At 41.8% G+C, this 21,042-nt stretch overlaps 1 protein-coding gene across 2 annotated transcripts in view; it reads left to right on the forward strand.

Annotated features, from left to right (window-relative positions):
- The window catches only part of LOC118230602 (glypican-5-like), a 112,770-nt gene extending 110,302 nt beyond the window's left edge, over positions 1 to 2,468 (forward strand). Inside the window, exon 8 of one of the 2 annotated variants that reach the window (XM_035423744.1) lies at positions 1,875 to 2,468. In XM_035423744.1, the coding sequence (XP_035279635.1) occupies positions 1,875 to 2,074 (200 nt within the window). In that variant the 3' untranslated portion in view covers positions 2,075 to 2,468. The remainder of the gene's footprint in view (positions 1 to 1,874) is intronic. The other variant, XM_035423743.1, reaches the window with a different exon arrangement.
- Positions 2,469 to 21,042: the final 18,574 nt, after the last annotated feature.

A 21,042-nucleotide genomic window follows, 5' to 3' on the forward strand; every position in this document is an offset into this window, starting at 1 on the left:
CTGATTGGATAACTGGTGTATCCAGCTCTGCACATGATTGATGTCTTGCTACAAAAATGTTCTTGGCTGGATGATGGTAATTACAAGCTTTGATTGACACATCTCATGAAATATGAGAATATGACAGTGACAGTGTCCTGCCCTTCATATGTAAAAGCTGACAATGTGACATCCTTGTGACTTTGATTGAATTTTATCTGTGCTATTACATGCATTCCTGTGACCATTCTGGCTCTTAATACAGACATGTTATAGATATGTTAAAGACTTATTCTTACCTGCTTTCACAGATATACCCAAATAGAAATAGATGTCAGGATCAGGATGCACTTTCTGTATGATTTTAAACTCAATTTTCCATGATGCAGTGCGGTTTAATTGCCATATAGGAACAGGCTGATAGCACCACAGGTTCTATAGGCTAACCATATGTTCATTTCCTGCATTCCTCATCCTGTCTCCTATGTAACAACAGGAGATTATCTGTGAACATTTTTTGTCAGTGAAATGCCTAGGTATTCAGGAGAAATTTGGGAGGTTTTTTTTTTTGCAAACTAGGATGTAGACAGGCTATATACGGGTAAAACCTGAGTTATATTGAGGATATCCACGTCCATCTATGTCAAAGTGTCTCTCCACCTAGATTGCTGTAGATGTCCGGCTTTTGCTAACTGGGTTTTGGTAACAGAAGCTATCGATGCTATGTGTACAACCCAGAACATCACAGTATTATCGTTGTTTTTTTTAACTTTCCTAAATAGTGGCCTTTTCAAAAGTGCTGAAACATCACACATTCCCCCAAAACTAGAACCCATGAAACGGAGTAGTCGCTGGACGCCAGTAGAGCATACGGCTGACTTGTCTCCAGGGCTGACCCGGGATCAGAGAGGAAGGTTCGGAGGGGGCTGCAGAGGAGGACTCTCTGGGGCTCCGGAGTAATCTCCCCTAATCCACTGTTTGGGCAGATGAAGAGAGGGCTTCAGTCGCGGGCCTGGGTGGAGCGCTAACGCGGTTCGATCGGGCTGATTTAAAGCATCCGCCGCGCTGACAGGGCGGGCCGCGGGGCTGCGGGCACCCGAGTAAGCTCTTAATTCACCGAGCGCACTTCGGTCTGCACACTGGCAGAACCGGGGAGACCCGGAGACCGGGAGGCTTTCAATCCGCACACCCTGTTAGCGCGGTTATTCTGTGATTGACGGTAATAATGCTTGGAAGTTGTCAAACGGACCCCTGTTAGGGCGATGACAGGCTCCTTATAGAGCGCTTTAATTATAGTGGCAAAGGCCTCAAAAAAGCCTCTTATACTTGGCAGAATGTTGGCAACTGCTTAAGAAACTGTCAATTTAAAATAAAACTGAGACAGGGTATGTTGTGTGTGAGTGTGTGTGCGTGTGTATGTGTGTGTGCATATTTGATTTTGTTACAAATTAAGTAAGAAAAAACCAGCTTTGGAGTCCAGTTTGGGGCATTTTTAAAGTTATGCTAAGAACATGCAGTTAAATGCATTACTTCCATTTAAAAATATCATTCTTTCTGTATGTAGCATATGATGTACTGTGGTTTTAAAATGATCCAGTGTCATCTCACGGTCACAGATTCTTATCTCCATCTGGTCAGTTCCTGTCTCATTATTTGATCAAACATTCTCATTATTCTCTGCCATTATGGGCTTGTGATTGTTATGGATTTTATATAATAACTTGGTTACCTTGTTCAAAGCCCTCCTCAGGTAGTTGGGAGTCCCATTGCTTTATCAATGTTTCTCTCTCTCTCTCTCTCTCTCTCTCTCTCTCTCTCTCTCTCTCTCTCTCTCTCTCTCTCTTTCTCCCTCTCTCTCTCCCTCTCCCCTCTCTCTCTCTCTCTCTCTCTCTCAGCCCGTGAGGAGCAGATTGTCTCCAGTAAAGGGGTCTCTCAGGAGCAGGAGCCCCCACGCCGGTCCACGCCCAACCCCCCTCGGCAGCTCATCCCCAATGCGAAGGGCAGTGCCCCCGCGACCTGCATGGCACCGCCCGCCCTGGTCCTGCTCCTCCTCCTCCTTCTGTCCACCCTGGGGTCGCAGTGGACCCTGCTCTAAGCCCCTCCCCCCTGAACCCCAGGCCACTCCCCTCCACACGCAGTGTGGGCCACGCCTCCAGAGCACGGGACTGGACTGGAGGGGGACGAGGAACAGGAGGATGGGTGGGGGAGCGGTCGCTTACGGGACAGACTGTGGGTCGTGCTGCAGTGTGCGTGAGCTCCAGAGGCCGGTTGGCTCTTATCCCGCTACTTCTCTTTGGGCTGTTCTGCGTTAGCTTGGGAACTCAGTGCCTCTCGGGCTGATTTAAGGCCTATTGTTTGCTCTTCAGCTGCTGTACTGTAATTCCTCACTGTAATGGACTGCATCTGTCCCCCTCAGCGCACACATACGCACACACACACACACACACACACACACACACACACACATACACACACACACACACATATACACACACACATTCACATACACATGCACTCACACACACACACACACACACATGCACACACACACATGCACTCACACACACACACACACATATATACATGCACACACACCTACACATACACACTTACATACACACACGCACTAGCTCGCACAGGTGTATGTATTCAAGATCCACCGCCACCGCATACTGCACTGGCCCAAAGCTTTGACCTTTGCACTGGCTGCCTGCATGGCAGTGAATCAGTTCCATTTTAATCCAGGAAGTTTTATAGATTTGTGAAATGTATTTTCAAACTCGTGGAATCCCTAATATATTTTTTAAACAATCACCGAATGAGGCCATACAAATATAATTTGATCCTGCCTTTTCAACCACAGCTTTTTATAAAACTCTTGCATGTTTTTGGGCTTATTTCATGCTGATGGCAGAGGATTGAATGGTATGCACAATATGTGTGTAAAAAACGCAAAACAAGAGTTTGGATTCTGAAAGCTTCAATACAACAGAGAAGGGATGCTCAACAGTGAGGATTGTGAGTCTTCTTTAACTTGTACACACATACGCATGTAGACACGTGCATACTTACGTATGCACACACAGTACATGGCAGACGTGCACATCATGCACACATACATCACGTACACGCACACACAAACCACATACATACACTCTCATGTACACCTGTACACATGTACACACAGAATTCAGATTCTGTGTCTTATCTTTGCCTAGAGTTGATTCCTAGCGAAAGAGGCACCTCTCTCACTGCTTCAACCCCCCCCCCCCATTCACTCGACCTTAAACAGTGTGAGCCCAGCACATTTTAACAGGGGAAGGAAAGACAAATTTGTCTGCCGTTCTTGTCTGCTTATTTAGTGCTTAGCCTAGTATGAATACGTAATGTACGGCAAACGAGGACAGGCTACTGCTGGTGTGCTGTTGATTGTGTTGTGTCTGTATTTGGGTTGGTTCTGTGAATGTGTGAGGTAGGGTTTACCCGGGTAGAGTCCACTGTTGTCAGGAGAAATCAACAGCCACCCATCACTGTGAATTCTTACTGCAGTTCTCTCCACAGGCACTTCTGTAGGCTACAAAGCACTGCAGCATAAAAGATGGATACTTATCTGGTCAAAACCAAGGTTAAAAAAAGTTGACATCCACTGGTCGACCCTGTAAATGTTTCCACTTCGGTAGCTGGTAGCAGCGCACTTCAGATGTAGGATTGTTATTGGTACACAGTAATGGTTGGTTGCCAGAGTAATGTGAAGGTCTGCATTATGGATCCTACATTGACTGCGTGTCCTCTAGACTTCACACTGAGCTGATGGGTCCTCAAGTGACAGTATCTTTGGAATAGTTTGTGAGAGACAGTGTTCACCCCCTGAGAAAGCAGTATATATTACAACATAGCATCCAGCAGATAGGATAAATATTCTTGACATAATGCCAAAAAACATGCCAATATTGATATAATATTGCAGAAATACACTTATTGCCACTTGTGGATGTAATATTTTCATTTTTGTTGAGATTTGTTTTTTTTCTACAAGGGAACCGATGTCAAACCCTGTCTGTACATTTTTGTTGTGCAAACTTTTCTGCTTTTTTTTGGCCTCTTTTGCCATTTTGGTGCTGTTGTAAAATTCACACATACAAGCACACATCACTCTTTCTGTTGTCTTTTCTTCCTCTGTCACTGTCTGTCTCTCTGTTTCTTCAAACACTCCAGACCAGACTTGCTGTGGTGGTTCCTGTTAATATTATGTTCACATCCCCATAACAGGATAATACCAGTTCCTATCTTCTTGCCTATCAAGATCACTGAACAGGTGCTGTGTTTATGTTAGCAAGCTCTTGCACTTCAAAACCATTTAACTTTTTCAAATGTTTACTTTCTTCACAAATGTCTGGAGAAAAGCTCAGTTAACAATTAGCTTTGCCAACTGTAATTCTTTTCAGTCTTGTAATATGTTTCATATATACGTATATGAAACACATATATGAAATTACTTGCATATTTAACCTTAGCTATTGGTTTTGTGAATCAACTGTCATAAACTGTTGCCATGGTTACACACAACCGTGTGTGTATCATACAAATATGTTCATATTAGTGAATGTGAATGCATGAAAGTGTATTTGAATTGTTGATAAGGACTGAATGTTTTTCTTCAGCATCAGAGCTTGTGGAGTGCTTGTGACTTAGTATTGTAAGCGAATGTAAACAGGATCTTATATATGTTTGTACTGACAGGGTTTAGACTTGGGTAAGGTGCAGTACTAGCAGAACGTACAATGCTTAGGATATTATAGCAATGTATGGGTTTTTTGCTTTTTTGCAACACAATTTGTCCTTGCTGAGTGTGCTCAGTAGATTATACCATGACATCTCTTTCCTATCCCTGTCTGTTTTTGTTGGCATCCTTAACTTGCATCAAATGCACAAAGAACTCTCATATAGCATGTGTATAAATGTATATATTTTACATCACTTTTTTTCTTCTTTGCTTTCTTTTTTAATGCTGAGTTTTAAGTGTGGGTAAGTGTAGCTTGGTAAGGCTTTTTAAGGGTGCACTTGGTCTTTTTTCCAGAAAATCTCCTTTGTGTAAAATGAAAACATTGATTTTTCTACCTTACTTAAGTATCCCCTATAATAAGAAATGACTTTTTATTGGAGTTTTTTCATCCATGGTACGTCACTTAACACTATATTAAAGTTGAAAAATGACTGTCATCACACTGCACAAAACATGATTAAGTTACATTTTTGTCCATACTGAACTGTGCACAGGGTGATAGATTCAAAATTTCTGTTTTAATATGCATTGAACACAAATCTCACTGTCTCAGTTTGAAAAATAGCGTTTTTTAAAAATATTTAATAACTCGCTTCTTGGTCAGCTTTTGTGCCGTTGCAGGCCCCATATTTTTGCTTTGTACATGGTAATACTGCAGCTGATTCTGTTTTGTCTTTTTAATTTGACTTTGTGATCATCAACTTTTAGCTTCAAGGAGAGCAGCGGGATTGACAGGTCCCAGGCATCTGTCTCTTATCTGTGTATAAGATGAGTGAGCATTCTGTGTTTTAGACATACACAACGGCCAGTGTGTTGTCTAACCTGAGCAATATTAGCTTCACCTGGCTAGCTGAAATTATGGACACTTGCTTTATTTACACAACTGCAGAACCCAGAAGACTCTTGTGTTGCTGCCAATGTGAACATCCAGGGCCCTCAGATCTGATGTTTTTGCATGGCTTTATTGATTTACTTATGCTAGAAGTTTCCTATATCTAGGATGACTGGCTACATGTTGCATACCATCATACCTTTGTAGGTCTGGATTATTAGTGCTTTAGTATCTTGTTCAAGAGAACAATGGCAGTGTTCCACCAGGGGTCTGTGGGCTACAAGCCCAGCTTCTCACCCATCACATAACCAACAGGCTGGGGCAGGTCCGGGGTTTACAGACGAGAGCCACAGTAGCTGCTGGATCTGCAGTTGTTCAATTTGTAACTGAAATAACTGAGACTGTTGATAGGGGAAGCTGAATGTGCCAAGCCTGAATCAGCCAACCACCGCTGGACTAGGAGAACGTCTTCCAGCTTGATTAATGTTCCCACAATGTTATGAATTTGTACCATTGGTATACACAATGTGATAGTCAGAATGGCATCTTCAACAGAAATGGGGCTGGGGTGGGGGGGGGAGGGGGAGGGGCAGGGGGTACACCTCAGCCTCCACTACAAAAGTACGGAGGAGTCCGATCTTTAAAAAGCCTTACCTGTAATGAGTCTTTTCACTCAAGCAAAAGATTGAAATGCCACTGTCCCTCGAGTGGAATGGATGAAACATTTATTACTAGACTTCAGTTGATACTTCAATAAATGTATAAGGGTCTGCTTGGCCGTGTACTGTACCGGAGTCTTTGTCTTTTGATTTTCTCCCTAAACCTGAAAGCAGCTGCCAGCTAGTGAGCACAGGTCACAGGGAAAAATACACAATACATGCTGCTGCTCAGTCTCACAATCCACTCAATTTCTCCAACACCGAACTGTCTCTGTGTTTGTTTTGTGTTCTGCGTTTGTGCGCCACTGATGATGATTACAATGCTTTGCTTGGCAGACTCTTATTCGGAGTGTATGGTATTCATTTCTCTGTTATTCATTCACAAAGCTGGATATTTACCCAAAGCAATTCAGCTTGATGGTCCATTCCAGTTGTATGCAACTTTCAAACAGTATCGCGCTTATCTCTACATAGCAGCTTATTGTTTCAAAATGATGTGGTCAAGCTAGACTGGCATCATATGAAAAACCATGGGAGAATTGTTGAGTCAAATTAATTTTGGCCTGACATTAAAAGGAAACCTACAATAAAACAGGGCAAATTACACTTTAAATTGCTGTAGCACATTATACTTTATCCTGTGAAATGATCATGCTGCAAATGGCTAGCTCTTTCCCCATCTTCCTCTTTCACTCTGCCCCCCCCCTCCCCTCCCCCAGCAGAAAAGGAGTGTCAATCACTGGACCTGTCATTTCTGTAAAAAAAAACCCCGCCCCCAAACTGCTGACAGTCCAGACTGTACGCCACTGTGCCAGATCAGCTTAGACAGGAACAGGAGCTAATTGAAGAGCAGCCGGTGCCATTCCCAAAATGCTGAGGCAAGGAGGATTTTAAAATAGCTCTGAAAACAGACAGCTGTTATGACACTGGCTCCCTGCTCATGTCCAGTCTGGGTAGAAGTGCCTTGTTTCTTATCAAATACAATTTTTTATGGTCTCAGGTGCTCTGCTCCACAATGGGCCTCATTCCCTGTGCTCCACAACAGGGCTCATACTCTGCTCCACAATGGGGCTCATGCTCTCTGCTGCACACTGGGGCTTATACTCTGCTCCACAATGGAGCTAATTATCTCTGTTGTACTCTTGGACACATACAGTCTGCTGCATGGAGGGTTCATGTTCTCAGCTCCAAGCAGTGGCTCCTGCTTTGCTCTACACTGAGGCCCAGGACCTCAGCTCTGCTGTGGAACTTGTGCTGTTGGCTCTCCGATTTGTACAACAGAAAATTCAGCTGTGGAGATCTGATTCACATAGCCATAGTGAATACAACAAGAATGGCGGAGGTCAATAGCTACATTTCATTCAGCAGTGAGTCATTGTGACGGTAAGTGTGTTGGGAGGTGTGTGTGTGTGCGCACATCTGTGTGAGAAACTATCTGGTATTTAGGGATTTCGTTGAACAGAACTTAATTTTTCAAATCGTTTTAAATCCACGTAAGTCAATACATAGCTAACATATAATCAAAACAATTGTTCACATATCAGACCTTCAAGCAGCCTTCGATGCTAATACAGGATGCTAATACAGAATAGCTGATGGGAGGAGGGGGGCATGATGACGCACACATTGCTGTCAACTGGCTGCTGTTCTGAACTCTGACAAGGACACACAACCCTGGGCTGGCTGGAATTCCTGTCCGGTGGCTGGAGTCTAGAGCGAAGCTGGGCCAGTTCATTTTTTTTTTAGTTTTATTTCTGGTAGGCACTGCTCGGCAATTATTTTCCATAAATAGCAGAGATTCCTTGCTTCGTGAGAGCTGCGTCACCACACTTCACCCTCCATCCGTTCGCACTGGCCAACCGCTGGCTGCGGACAAATGGTGTGACTGGCGGCTTCCCGGGTGCGAACAGAAGAGGAGAGACCACCTGCTCAGGAGCAAATCTGGGACAGGAGGATGCTGATACAAGCCACATTAGGGGTGTCCACATTCTCAAAGTGAGGCAAGTGGCAGAAAAAAGTGTTTTGCCAGCATTAAATTCATTTTCTTTCCCCAGTTCCCTTTTTGTTTTTTATCCTCCACTGTTCTTTGTCAGGATTCTAGTATCTGTAGATATTTCAGCAGATATATTGAGCGTGCATGAATGTTTGTATGTGTATGTGCATGCGTGTTTTGTGTGTGCATCGTCAGATCACACAAATGCATCATCATGTACAATATGCAGCAGTATCCCCTGGTAAATTTACAATGGCCTCCTGTAAAGAAATATGACAACAGCCTCCTTCAGATAAACAGCTAAGATTCATAATAATTCAAAATCTCTGTGGAATTCAAGGCCATTTTTGCATTATTAAATGAAAACAGAGTGGTAGTAAGACCTCATATCCAAAGACAGGAATCTGGAAATTACTTTACTGGTGAGTTAAGCCTGTGGCAGGAGAAAGAGGGGGAAGAGAACTTCTGACCACAAAGCAAACACTGCTGCTTTGTCATGACTAGTGGTACTTTATTGCTATGGGATAAAATGCACTTGCTACATCAGCCGGGCTCCATATTTATATGGAGCTCTCAAAATAGAACAGAGACACTGCCACACTTGTCACTGCACCACGCATGTTCACAGATTTATTTAAACATGATGTTGGTCGAACCCTTTCCACAATTTGGGACAAAGACAATTTAAATGGCTCCTCTTTTGTTGTTCTGAGGTTTGGGGGAATGTAGCTTCACATGCTGCTTCTCTCCAAGGTCCTGAAGACATCCCATTGGTTGATGAGGAGGCACAGCACTCTGTTATGACTCTGTCTCTTGTAACAACTGAATTATGATGAGACACAGATCCTTCTAATGACACTGGGCCTATACACTTGCTAAATCCTGTTGCAGTATTTACACTGCAGCATACCAGGATAAATGATTCACATTGATACATTAAAATACAAATGCCAAATTCTTACTTTCTGTTGCTGTTTAAGCGCGTCTTTTTCAGAAATTGCATAAGTCGTCTCCTAAATGAGGAGTTATTTTCAGCATATAACCCTGGTTATGAGTTAAAAGAAGTATAAAAAAATATTGCGCAACAGTTTATGAATGTGGCCATTTTGATGTTTGATTACACCAGTCAGCAAAAGCTACAAGCTACAGCCTTAGAGGATCAATGTGGACAGAGGTGAATGTAAGAAAAACAGGAGTTTATTGTGACATGTAATGTAGTAATGCTAAAATAATCATAATAAACTTCTTTTACATAGTGGCTGTAATCATGATCTGTTTATTTATTTTTTTTGTGAAGGGTAACCGGCTCACCTCACCCACCCCTCAACCTGCGTGACGCACAGGAACCGTTTTGCACCGGAACGCTCACCAGCTGAGGTGAAGATTAAAGGTTTTATTTAGCCAAGGAAACTGGGGATGTAACGATGGCCAGATTTAGAATGCCAGGTTGGCGTCTTAATCCGGACACTAGCGAACCTCCAGCTTCTCTCAAGGGCATTGAGGTCTTTGAATGGCCTTCAGCGTTACTTAAACTTGGTCTGCACAGCTCTGAGCAGGACGTACCATTCAGCCCGTTGCAATTACATGCGAAACCAAATGACTAAGGCACCCCACAGCCCTTTTGTTGAGAAGGCTTTATCTGGTTCGTCCTGACCATTGAGTCCCGGGGGATGCGGCTGAATACAGTAAAGATGGCCGATTCTTTCCCGCCTATGACAAGCGTTCTCCGATTCACTCTTCTGTGGATCCCACTGGGAGCGATCATTTCTTTTCTCCAAAACATCCCCGCGCGTCCCGCCGCCGCCGTTCCCGTTATCACACTCTGTCTCTCCTTTACTACCCCTCTCTCTTCCGCTAAATCCAGACCCGCCCATTGATTTTTTTGCAATAAACGTATGAGAGTTTAATCTGGAAGCGTACATTAAATCTGGCTCGGCGCTCAGCCGTCACCTGCGCGAGGCTTGTCACGCGCCGCCGAGCAGCGCTGAGAGATTGAAAATGCATCGGAGGACGTCTCGCGCTGGATCCGATTGGTAGCCCGACGCGGGCTCCGTGCTAGGTTGCGTGTCTCCTGGGTGATACCGTCTTGGTAGAGAAGGCAGATTGAAAATGCAGTGTATCCTGGGAGCTGTCTGGTTTGAAGGTGTGGATTAGAGAGAGAGAGCGTGTGTGTGTGTGGGGGAGGGGGGGGTGGGGGGGTGGTTTGTGCTGTTTTTGAGACAGGATAGATGTCACAGTAATCGTATGAGGAGATTCAGTGATAGGCTGCTTTGCTGACCCTTCATGAGCCTACCGGGTCTCCTTTGTCATTGCTCTATCCCCCCCCCCCCGCCCCCCACCTCCACCTACTCTATCCACCCACCTCCCAGTCCCTCTCTCATGCAGCTTCCCTTTCTCCCTCCCTTCTTTCTCCCCTTTTCTTCTGTTACTTTCTCATTTTCCCCTCCTTTCTCACTTTATCTATCCAGTTTTCATTTGATACACAGACGGTATTAACAACCCCCCCCCCCCACCGACAAACGAAGAACAGAACATTTATCCGCTCTTTCTCTCTCTCTCTCTCATTATGGGATGGGGAGGGGGGGGATTCTGGTGGGCTATCCTAACTAAACAGGAGCTCATTGATCAAGAGCAATTGAAAATTCAGTACATCTTGCCAGGGTGTCACATAGCAGGGGTGGTGATGATAGGAAATCAATGATGTAGGAGGCTTACACTCGTGCATGGAATCTCTGTGAAATTTAAAACAGCACTTACTCTAAGCCTTTATGGGATAGCGGGACGCAGGGACAGGATTCCTCTGGAAAAGGTCCAGTTGCTCTGCCACAGAATAGGCATTAATGCAAAATTCATGCGTGTTCATGTGTTTCTATGGAAACGTGAAAATATCAGGGATATATTTCTGACATCTGTTGAACTCGTGTGCCATTACTGCATAACTTATTCATTACAGTTATATACGTACAATGCACACACATTTCATGTCATTGTATGCATGTTTTGAATAATTTATTGCATAATTTCACAATACCATATATGGGCTTATTTTGTCACATCACAGCTTCTTAATATTTTATATTTAGTGCTGTGTCATTTATTATTTTCAATAGATTTTGTTTACTTGCATTTCATAGATTTTATACATTTACATTTTAGCAACACTTAAGATAATATATTAGTCGACAGTGAAAAACATTGAACAATCAAGAATTATGGTAAACATTGATGAATTTCTTAACTGACCTACAAGAACATTCCTATGAGGTTTGTTGTGCATGTACACTAGGTTGTTAAATGAAATGTGTGTCTTGGTCAAATTCCCATTAATGGCATTTAAGGTAGCCTGTGTGATCCATGTGTAGAAACTGCAATGACATCAATCAACAGTTAATTTGTCATGAAAGAGAGAAAGACACAGCAAATTAGCAAATTAAAATAAAGAAAAATTAAGAAACACTAAGTAATTAATAGATGATGATCTGCCTGTAATTGCATTTAAACAGATGAACGTAGGCTAGTTATGTTTCTCCTATATTGTAAATTGCTCTGGATTTGAGTGTCTACTAAATGAACGTAATATTTTAAATGTCTGGTGAATAAAATCGCTAGGACGGAGAGCTGTCACTCACGGGTACTCAGAGCCTTAAGAAGCTGTGAAAAAATAATAGCTGAGAACAGAGGAGGAACCGGCAATATGCACGAGCCGAGCGCTAAACGTGTTCCCGTTCCACGCGGTGGTTTCGCGGTGGTGAGGTGACCCGCAGGTGTGAGCGGAGTTTACGCTTTTGCAGTTATTTCACTGTGACCGATCCCGGAGAGAAAAAGACGCCTGGCTCAAATTCCACCAGGGGGTCTCCCCGAGTCCCCGCCACATTCACAGCACAGACGGCCCCCGTTTCGTCTTTACACAAAAAGCGAAATGGTTGAAATTCGTGGCGTTAATACAGGCACTCCGTCAATCACACTCCCCGAGACATTGCGAGGGAGACGCTACATTTTCCTCCACGGACTCGTGTCTTAATCCGCTTTCGATACTTATAATTGTGTTTTCATAACGAGGAAGGAAAGTGACATTTGGAAGATAACTGCGTGCACGAGAGAGAAGGGAACGATTGCATAATGATGTATGCAACAATGTAGCTGGAGAGCAGTCTGACCTCAGTTTGACAAGAAACATCATCTACCAGCGGTTTTTTTTACCAGTCTCCTCATTCTCTTTCCTCTCTATATAACTCCCTCCATGTTTTTCCTGCCTGTTTTATTTGCCTTCCTCCCTGTTTCTCTCTCTCTCTCTTCTTGTTGTGTAGACCTATGTCTTCTGTGTTTACCAGAAGTTGTGGTGATTGATTAGAAACTTACAAAAGATTACTTACAAATTCCTAGTATTTAGACAGCGAGAGTGTGCTTAGATTTGTGATTACGTAAGAGACGGTTCCAAGAAACACGTTGCGGATGAATAGCTGACAAAATGCTATTCAGTCCCAAGTGCATTTTTATCCCAACAATGGCTTCCCATTAAGCCCAACCATGGCGAACCCTGGGAAAGGAATGCATGTGCTGCCTAGTCACCCCGGTTGGCTTTCAGTGTTACCCAGAAATATGTGGCCACTGTGCAGGAACAAGCTCACAATCGACCATGAAAATGCGATGTAGCACAGCTGATTCCACAGTCGGAAATCCATCCAGTTTTTTTTAAATGCTCACCATATGTTTTCAATCTCCTCCTGGTAGAGCTGCGCTTCTTTCATTGTGATTACTCTTATTTGAAAAAGGAAATCTGCGAAAGGTCTTGATCTCTGCCGGTTTAATTTATTGATAGGTCACAGTGTGGTTCAACGCCTGTTTGCCGTAGCGCTGTTCTTTTGTGCAGGCTTACTGTATGCGGACAATAACAATGAGGTGTCCCGCTGACATTTGCTGGTGAGCTCCTGTCAAAGGGCTGAGCAAAGGTAACTCTTCCCCTTTAACAATCTGACAAAACTTAAGAAAAGCTAAGAAAGGATTTGACCGTTTTCAGATTGTTGTTGTTGTTCATTTGAACCTTTTAAAATTCTTTTGAGGCAGTTTTTGTTGTTAGTGTTGTCCACCTCGCCACAAGCTTATTTGTACAGGAATGTTTTAAAAACTGATTGTCTCAGTAAGTTTCTGAAATACTGGTAATGCAATTCATTACTGGTCAATTGTTGCACTACTGGACTCAATGAGCATGTAGCACATTAGGATCCACCATGAACTCAGAGGAGTGGAGCGTGCCTGTTGTGTATTATACATAAAATATCTCCTATACTGGCAGGACTGACTCACAATGTCACCTTGGTGTCCGTACACAAGTCATCAAGAACACCCTTCAGTGAAGCATGGAAAGGTTATAGGTTTCAATCTTTGGTTAGACCCAACCTTTGGGTTCTTTTCTCTCAATCACTCTTATTTAAATACAAAATAAGAACAAAAATGTAGCATGTTGGTACATGAATCTGCTAGGCAGATACATACTGTGATGTCACCCCATCTACAGGAAATCAATCTGTCTCAGTCATGTGACCTTTTTGTTTGTGGCAGCCATTTTGCTGACTGTCTTTCTTTATGTAGCAGCAAATAGGCTAGTAAAATTGCTCACATTACTCTGATTACAATATCCCATCAGATTACAATTTCTACAAGGTCAGCTAACAGTTAGTAGCTGGAGGTAGCTGAAGGTGGCTACCATACATGTTGCTAACCAACAGAACAGGTGCAAATTACAGGGTCAGGGACCTGGTGAGTGGGCCACCGTTGCAATATTTATCAATCGACAACATCTTGGGTAGGTAGAAAATAGGATAAACGTCTAAATTCCTAACTATCCTCATAAAACCGATGATCCCATATTATAAAGTGGACTAATATGAATATGCAAATGAAATGAGAGTGTGAACATTGTCTGTGTGAAAACACTGGGGTGCTTTGGACAGATGGGAGGGTGGAAACCGAGATGTGGTCTCTGGTCACAGTCATTCTGTCTGCAATGCTGCCACTTGATTTCTGCAGAAAAACATCCTGAGAATTGATTTCCAGGCATGGAGTTCACATGCACTATTGTACCATAGATTCTGGGTCTGAACATTTCCAGAGACGAATCATGCAGTGCTTCTGTTGTACCCTATGAACAGACTATTGTATTGAAATGCCCATACGTAGACCATATACAGCAGTCATTTATACAGAGCTGGAAATTCTGTTCACTGACTCCCCAGTGGTGAGTGTATCACATGGTTCTGATATGAGGAACAATAGCCTGATAGGCAAGTCAAATTTCTAAATTTCTAAATGCCTACTGAATGCCAGTTGGTTCATTATGTATATACTGATGACAAGAACGCCACCTTTAAAGGTGCCTAAAGAGAATTGGGTTCATGTGATGCTGGTCTGCTTTTGTAAGGCACGTGCAGTTGATTGTCACCAAGTACACTAATCTGCTGTTAGCAAACCAGCATTGATTATCTAAGCAAGCTAGTAAACTTGCTAGATACAGGATAACAGTGAGTGAATGTCATATAGCATCGGCTAATGCTACCCGACATGAGATTGTGAGACTCTACTTGAACTGGTACTGTAGCTGAGGGGGCAAGTGAGTGCAAGCTGGCAAGCCACCCTAGCTAACACTGGCTAGCTTGTCAAGTCTTTTGTTTACTGTTAGCACGTTAACAAGTTATGTAACTGTATAGAATCTGTGGTAATCACAGATTTGTTTATTTCTAGCAAATTAGCAAGTTATATAACTGTCTAGAATATGCAATCACAGTTCTCTAAATTATGGAGTTAACAGTTAAAAATACTAACCACTTAGCTGTTAGCTATTTGCTTTTTAAAATTGCACAGATTATTTATCATATACAAATTATTATTTTTATTTTTCAAATACAATTAAACATTGTAATGTCATAAACTATTTTGAGAGGAATGAGGAAGACACAATTCATTTCTCCCACAGGCAGTCTATTTTTTTAAACTGGAAGTCTTGAAAATGGTAGCAAAATCAAAGAGAATGACAACACTACTTGTGAGGCCCATTGACAGGCTTCAGGTAGAATACCAATCAAGGAATAGGCAGAGGTGAAACAAACTTCACTGATTATTGTGAATGATTCATTGAAGGAGGGAGATAAAAGGCCCAAGCAATACAAAAGAAAATAGCCCAAATTATGACAAACCACCAAAAGCCATTTCCCCCCACACAATAACATAAAAAATAGCCCAACTGGGGACAGTTTCCACCCAGTCTGAAAACACTCCCCACACAATATTTATACCCATCACACCCCTTCTGATTCCAGCCACAGTGGGGCCTCACTTTCATCTTCCAGGAACAGAAAGAGATCCCAAAAACTAGTGCACCATGTAAGGTGGCTTTACCTCAGGTTCACACTATATGTTGTCATTACCAAAATATATTCGTTTCAAAATATGACTACTGCCCGAGTACATTCAGCAAAAGCGAAGCAAGAGAAATTCTGAGTGCTCATATCATGATACTGGATTGGTCTGTTGGAAAAATATGACAGCCCCACATTTCCTTTTTTCTCCCCTAATTTGAAATGTGCCACTGCAATTAGAGGAATGTCCCGTAACTGCCAGCCACCTGTGCAATCCATCAGCTCCACAATGCAGTCATTGTGCCAAATGGGTCTGTCAAGGAGAGTGCAGGGATTGGATTGACCAGAGGAGGTGCTATTGAGTAATGCGGGAGATGCTGTGGGCTGAAGCTGTCCCTCCTGGGAGTGTGCAAACATGACATAATCATCAATTTTGAAATAATTGTAAAAAGAAAAACAATGAACAATTGAAGAAAAATGTACAACAATGTTCAGACAAATATACAGTTATTCATTTTGATTGCTTTATGTCAGTGAGTGAGCTTCAAACGTATTTTTTAAACAAAAGTTTCTTCCATACAAGGCTAAATTGGCACTGCCGGCACAGACACAAACAAATACATGCATATGCACATGCAATTGTACATACAAAATCTCTCACACACTAAAACACACACACACACACACACACACACACACACACAGTTTCCTAGATACTGACAGCTGAGGCAGGTCAGTTTATTTGACCGGGTGGAGGGGTGGTGGGGGGGAGGCGGGGGCTGGCACTGGGCACCTTAATGATACACTGAGACATTTTGGCACGAGAGGGCAGAGTGTAAGCACACAGACAGCAGATAAACGGACTCGCTCAGAGACCGTGGGACTCTGTCAGGATCTGCATTAGTTACACTCCAAACAGAGCACCCTGTCAGCTGCCTCAGAATGGCTTGCTGTGCCATGTAGTAAGGAATGCATTGAAATCAAAGCTTGAAAATGCTCTGCGTTTGAACTGCTCATGTGAGGGAAGGAGAAATGCAGTGTATTAATATTCCCTCAACTTACACTTTTTCCTGTCTGTACTGGACATTTTAATGACAGAGCATTTCCAAGAGGTGGAAACACCACCATGCTTCTGTATAAATATAACTGGAAGGAGCAATAACCGGGGGCCAAACATAAGATTTTATGAGTGGTTGTTGCAATTTTTGGAAGGAAAAATCAAAAATTCTGCAGCAAAATCAGAGCTGTAATGTCACTGAATCATGAAGTGACACGTTTTGGGATCAATAGAGTATTAGGTTAGTGCCTTTTTCACATTGGTCCACTGTAGATGAATTAGCTTCACTGCACTTCCCTGAAATCTGAGTTGGAAGCTTGCATGTACAAGCAAAATTTGTGATGTCACAAATATGTTGAACCTATCATGGTCCACCATGCATAAATATGCAAATGGAACTGTATGGAACAGTTTGCAGCCATTTCCCCGGTGCTCCCTTTTTCAAAACATTGAATTGCAACGCGCTCAGAAAGCGCTGTGGAGCAGGTATAACGGGACATGGATCCAGCACTGATGGCAAACGCAACGCGAACACAACGCAAATGCACCAGTGTAGCTGTACGGTTAGCGCGCAGAAAGCTAACTTGTTACTGACATTGTTGTGACAGATGGTGTGTTAAACATGGCAGACTACGGAGTTTTAAGGATGCAACCCGGAAGTCGGAACTTCATTCCACTTGTTACCAAAGGAGGCCATTCTAAAACAAAAATGGGTGGAATTTGTTTATAAAAATCACATAGATGTATTTGACAGCATAGAGGGAATCTGTGTTTGTAGTGCACAATTTACAGATGACTGCTTCCAGAACCATATTCAGAAGTCTATGGGTTCAGTAAAGAAATTGATTTTGAATTCAGATTCCGAGCCGATACTACATATTCCAGGACACATAGTGGCAAGCGTTGTCAATTTGCATATTCAAAGATTCTGTTACATAGATGCTACTATGCCATTTCCAGTAGTTTATTGCAATGTACTAGTTATTTTTAATTTCTTGAAAATTGCTGTGCAATATAAGTCTTCTCCTCACTCAAAAAGTTCATATTTCTAAATATTTGTTGAGAATTATGAGCTTTTGGCTACATATGCAATTTTATTGGCTGTGGTGACATATGCTTTATTGGCAAACTTCTAATACAATGATCATGCATGCTAAATGTCATTCACGCTGGTGAGCCTGTGAGAAGCACTAGCTTTAATATCAAATATTTGATAACTAACTAAATAAATAAATGAAACATGCATTTTATGGGATTTGTTTCAAATGTGGTGCAGTGATAAGGCACTGAAAATCGAAAAGAACGCTGTCCACACACTCCTGCAGAAATGGACTGAAGTCAAATTGCCAGTATCCTCACGTATTCTTGCATAAGTACTAAACTGAAAGATGTAGAAAGTGCTCTGTGGTTGTCAAAGCAGTAAAGTAAACATTTTAGCTCATGCGCTCATCAGTGCTTGTCACTCGCACTGCCATACATTGTAATAAGGTACTGTAAATAACACCTACATTCCTATTTTCAGAAGGTTTGACAGTGGATGAGATTCACACATTTGCATATTTCAACAGTCCTGTTTTATTTAAATATTTAATTTTAACAAATTATGCTTGATAGCTTCATTGCATACATTATTTTGCACCATGTTCCATGCAAATGAGAAGAAGCATCACTTTACTGATAAGAAAATGGCAAGAAATCTAATATGGCAGACAAGGGAAATGCAAACTGGAAAATGTGGTTTATGGAATATAATATATACCAATGTTTCAGGTATTTACATTGTTTTGTTGGTTCTTTCTGGTTGGGGGGGGAGGGGGGGGGGGGGGGGGGGGGACAAGCATCGAAACTACCCTATTGCTTTTGTCAACTTTATCATTCTTTTTAATTAAGATTAATTTTAAACCATAAATAAATATTGTACATACCATTCTGATTAAATAAGTGAATGTTGTTGATTAACATTTGGAACAATTTTTCATGGTAATGTATTCAATTAATTCAAATACAGTACCTGTTACATACCTTTACATCATATATGTAAAGAATGGAGGGAAAGCCCGGTGGGAGAAGCTGCACTGTAGATGTTTCTGTGCAGAGTAAAAAAAAAAAAGCTTGTGGTTGGCGTGATTCTGAAGTACAATCACAGCTGTGTCTGTGGTGAGGATTGATTCTTTCACAAAGACGGGAGGACAAAGGGCATTGAACGAGTAAAAACTTGCACTGCATTTGCAGCACCAGGAAAACTTTCCCCAGATACACATACTCACTGACGCAGGTGGTTAACAAGGGTGAAATAAAATCTACACTACTCGCATGCACAGAACAGTGCAATAGGCCAGCAGCCAAAGAAAGATATATGCCCATACTGCACTAGCACGCCTATACACATGTATAATGTAGATCTGAGGATCACTTCCTGGCCACTCCATGATTACATGTCACACTCATGTGAAAGAAAGTCTAGATCACTGTCAGATTTTGATGGTTAATCATATTATCTGTCACATTACCTACTATGATTGCCAGTTGTGCTGTGTACAGGGAGTTAGCATGTCTTATTTTACTTATTTGTATTGCTGGTGTGGGTCTAAGTCATGTCATATATTTTCCCAATGGTCTTCCTCTAAAATTTGATGTGAGTTTCAGGGTTATTCAGGGGCTGCTGTGAATGTGGCTCAACAGTTCTTTAAATACAGAAATGTCTCACGCTGACTCATAATATGGTGGCTGTTGTTACTGCCGCATACCAGTTTATAGATCGCAAATGATATTTAAACCATGAAATATTGTAATATCATTTATATTGTTTCCTTTGATATGTGACAGGAGAACATACAAAAACTTCCATAAACAACATTTTAAATAACCAGAATATTGGGTCACATGTAGAGCCATGCAATATATGATTATGATGATGCAAATATACCTTAGATGAATTGAGCATTAATTTTAAAAAGCGTGCCATTTGTGGATATTGGTGAGAGGGGTCAAAGCCAGGTCGATGGCCCCTCAATAATTAAGGGGCACTGCCCCCCAGTATTCACGACAACGTTCACTGAAATGTGTACTTATGTCAATGTAATGTTACACACTAAATAATTTCTGTGACAGTAGTGCATCCGGTTAAAACTCTTACTTCCCCTATCTGAAACAGGGATATATACATTCTTTGACACACACACACACACACACACATGCTCTCTCTCACACACACACATGCACCCAGTATCCTGCAGGCGTGAATTTTTTTAAAGTGCCCAATTAGCCTGTTTCACACTTCCAGGAACGCTTGAGTGGATGCGGAGCCAGTTCAACTCTTGGTCATTTCTCACAGAACTGAAAGTTTTTTTGTGGTGGGTCAAACGGTGGCTGAATTTTTCCCCAAAGTGGACTTTATCTATGCCTCAGTGCACTATTTCTTGAAGAAAGCAACCATATGCTACTTTGAATTTCATAGTTTTCCTGAAAAATATACGGTTCGGAGGAAAAATGTATGTGCATGCAGCCTGGCGAGTTTAGGATAGGCAAGCTCTTTTAAAAATTAATTTATAAAGCTGTTTCTGCTAGCAACTCGTTTTACTTGTAACATATGGTGAGTGCAATCAATTTAAAGTCTCTTGAGTTGCTTTATTTTGTTACAATTGCTAATACTGGCAATGAACCGTAGTTATTTATCTTACAGTTAATAAATAAAGACAGAGGTAAGAGAAACGTTTGTTGGGGTGTCTAGTTGTGTGCTGCTAGTTTTGTTTAATTTGTGGAATTTATATAATGGTTGGATTTGCCGCCTTCCTGATTGACTCTATTATTGCATATTTGTCACACTGAATGGTTTTAAATCTTTAGACAAAATTTAATATTAGACAAAATGGAAATGGAGTAAACACAAAAACACATTTCAGCTTAAACAAGTTAAAATTATTTAATCTATTTAATGAAAAAAGATAACAAACACCCATATCACCCATGTGAAAATGTCATTATCCCTTAGGTACTCAATCAACCAATTAAACAAATTTAATTGATCATTTGATTCAGCTGACTGAACAGCCAGGCTTGATTGCAGCCAGCCCTGGTTAATCTAAATCTCAGTCATATAACATCTTATCATCAGAGTGAGCTAGTCACCACAAAGTTTCTACAAGCACACTATGCCATGATCAAAGGAAATTCCAGAAAAGATGAGAAAATTTGTTTAAATATTTCAGTCTGGAAAGGGCTACAAAGCCATTTCTAAGGCTATGGGACTCCACCAAACCACAGTGAGAGCCGTTATCTCCAACTTGAACCCAATAGAGATGCTGTGGCAGGAACTGAAACGAGCAGTTCATGCTCAAAAACCATAACGATGGGAAAGATTGAAATTATAGGAAGCGTTTGGTTGCAG

The sequence above is a fragment of the Anguilla anguilla genome, chromosome 6 (genome assembly GCF_013347855.1).
Source record: "Anguilla anguilla isolate fAngAng1 chromosome 6, fAngAng1.pri, whole genome shotgun sequence".
NCBI classification, from domain to species: Eukaryota; Metazoa; Chordata; class Actinopteri; order Anguilliformes; family Anguillidae; genus Anguilla; species Anguilla anguilla.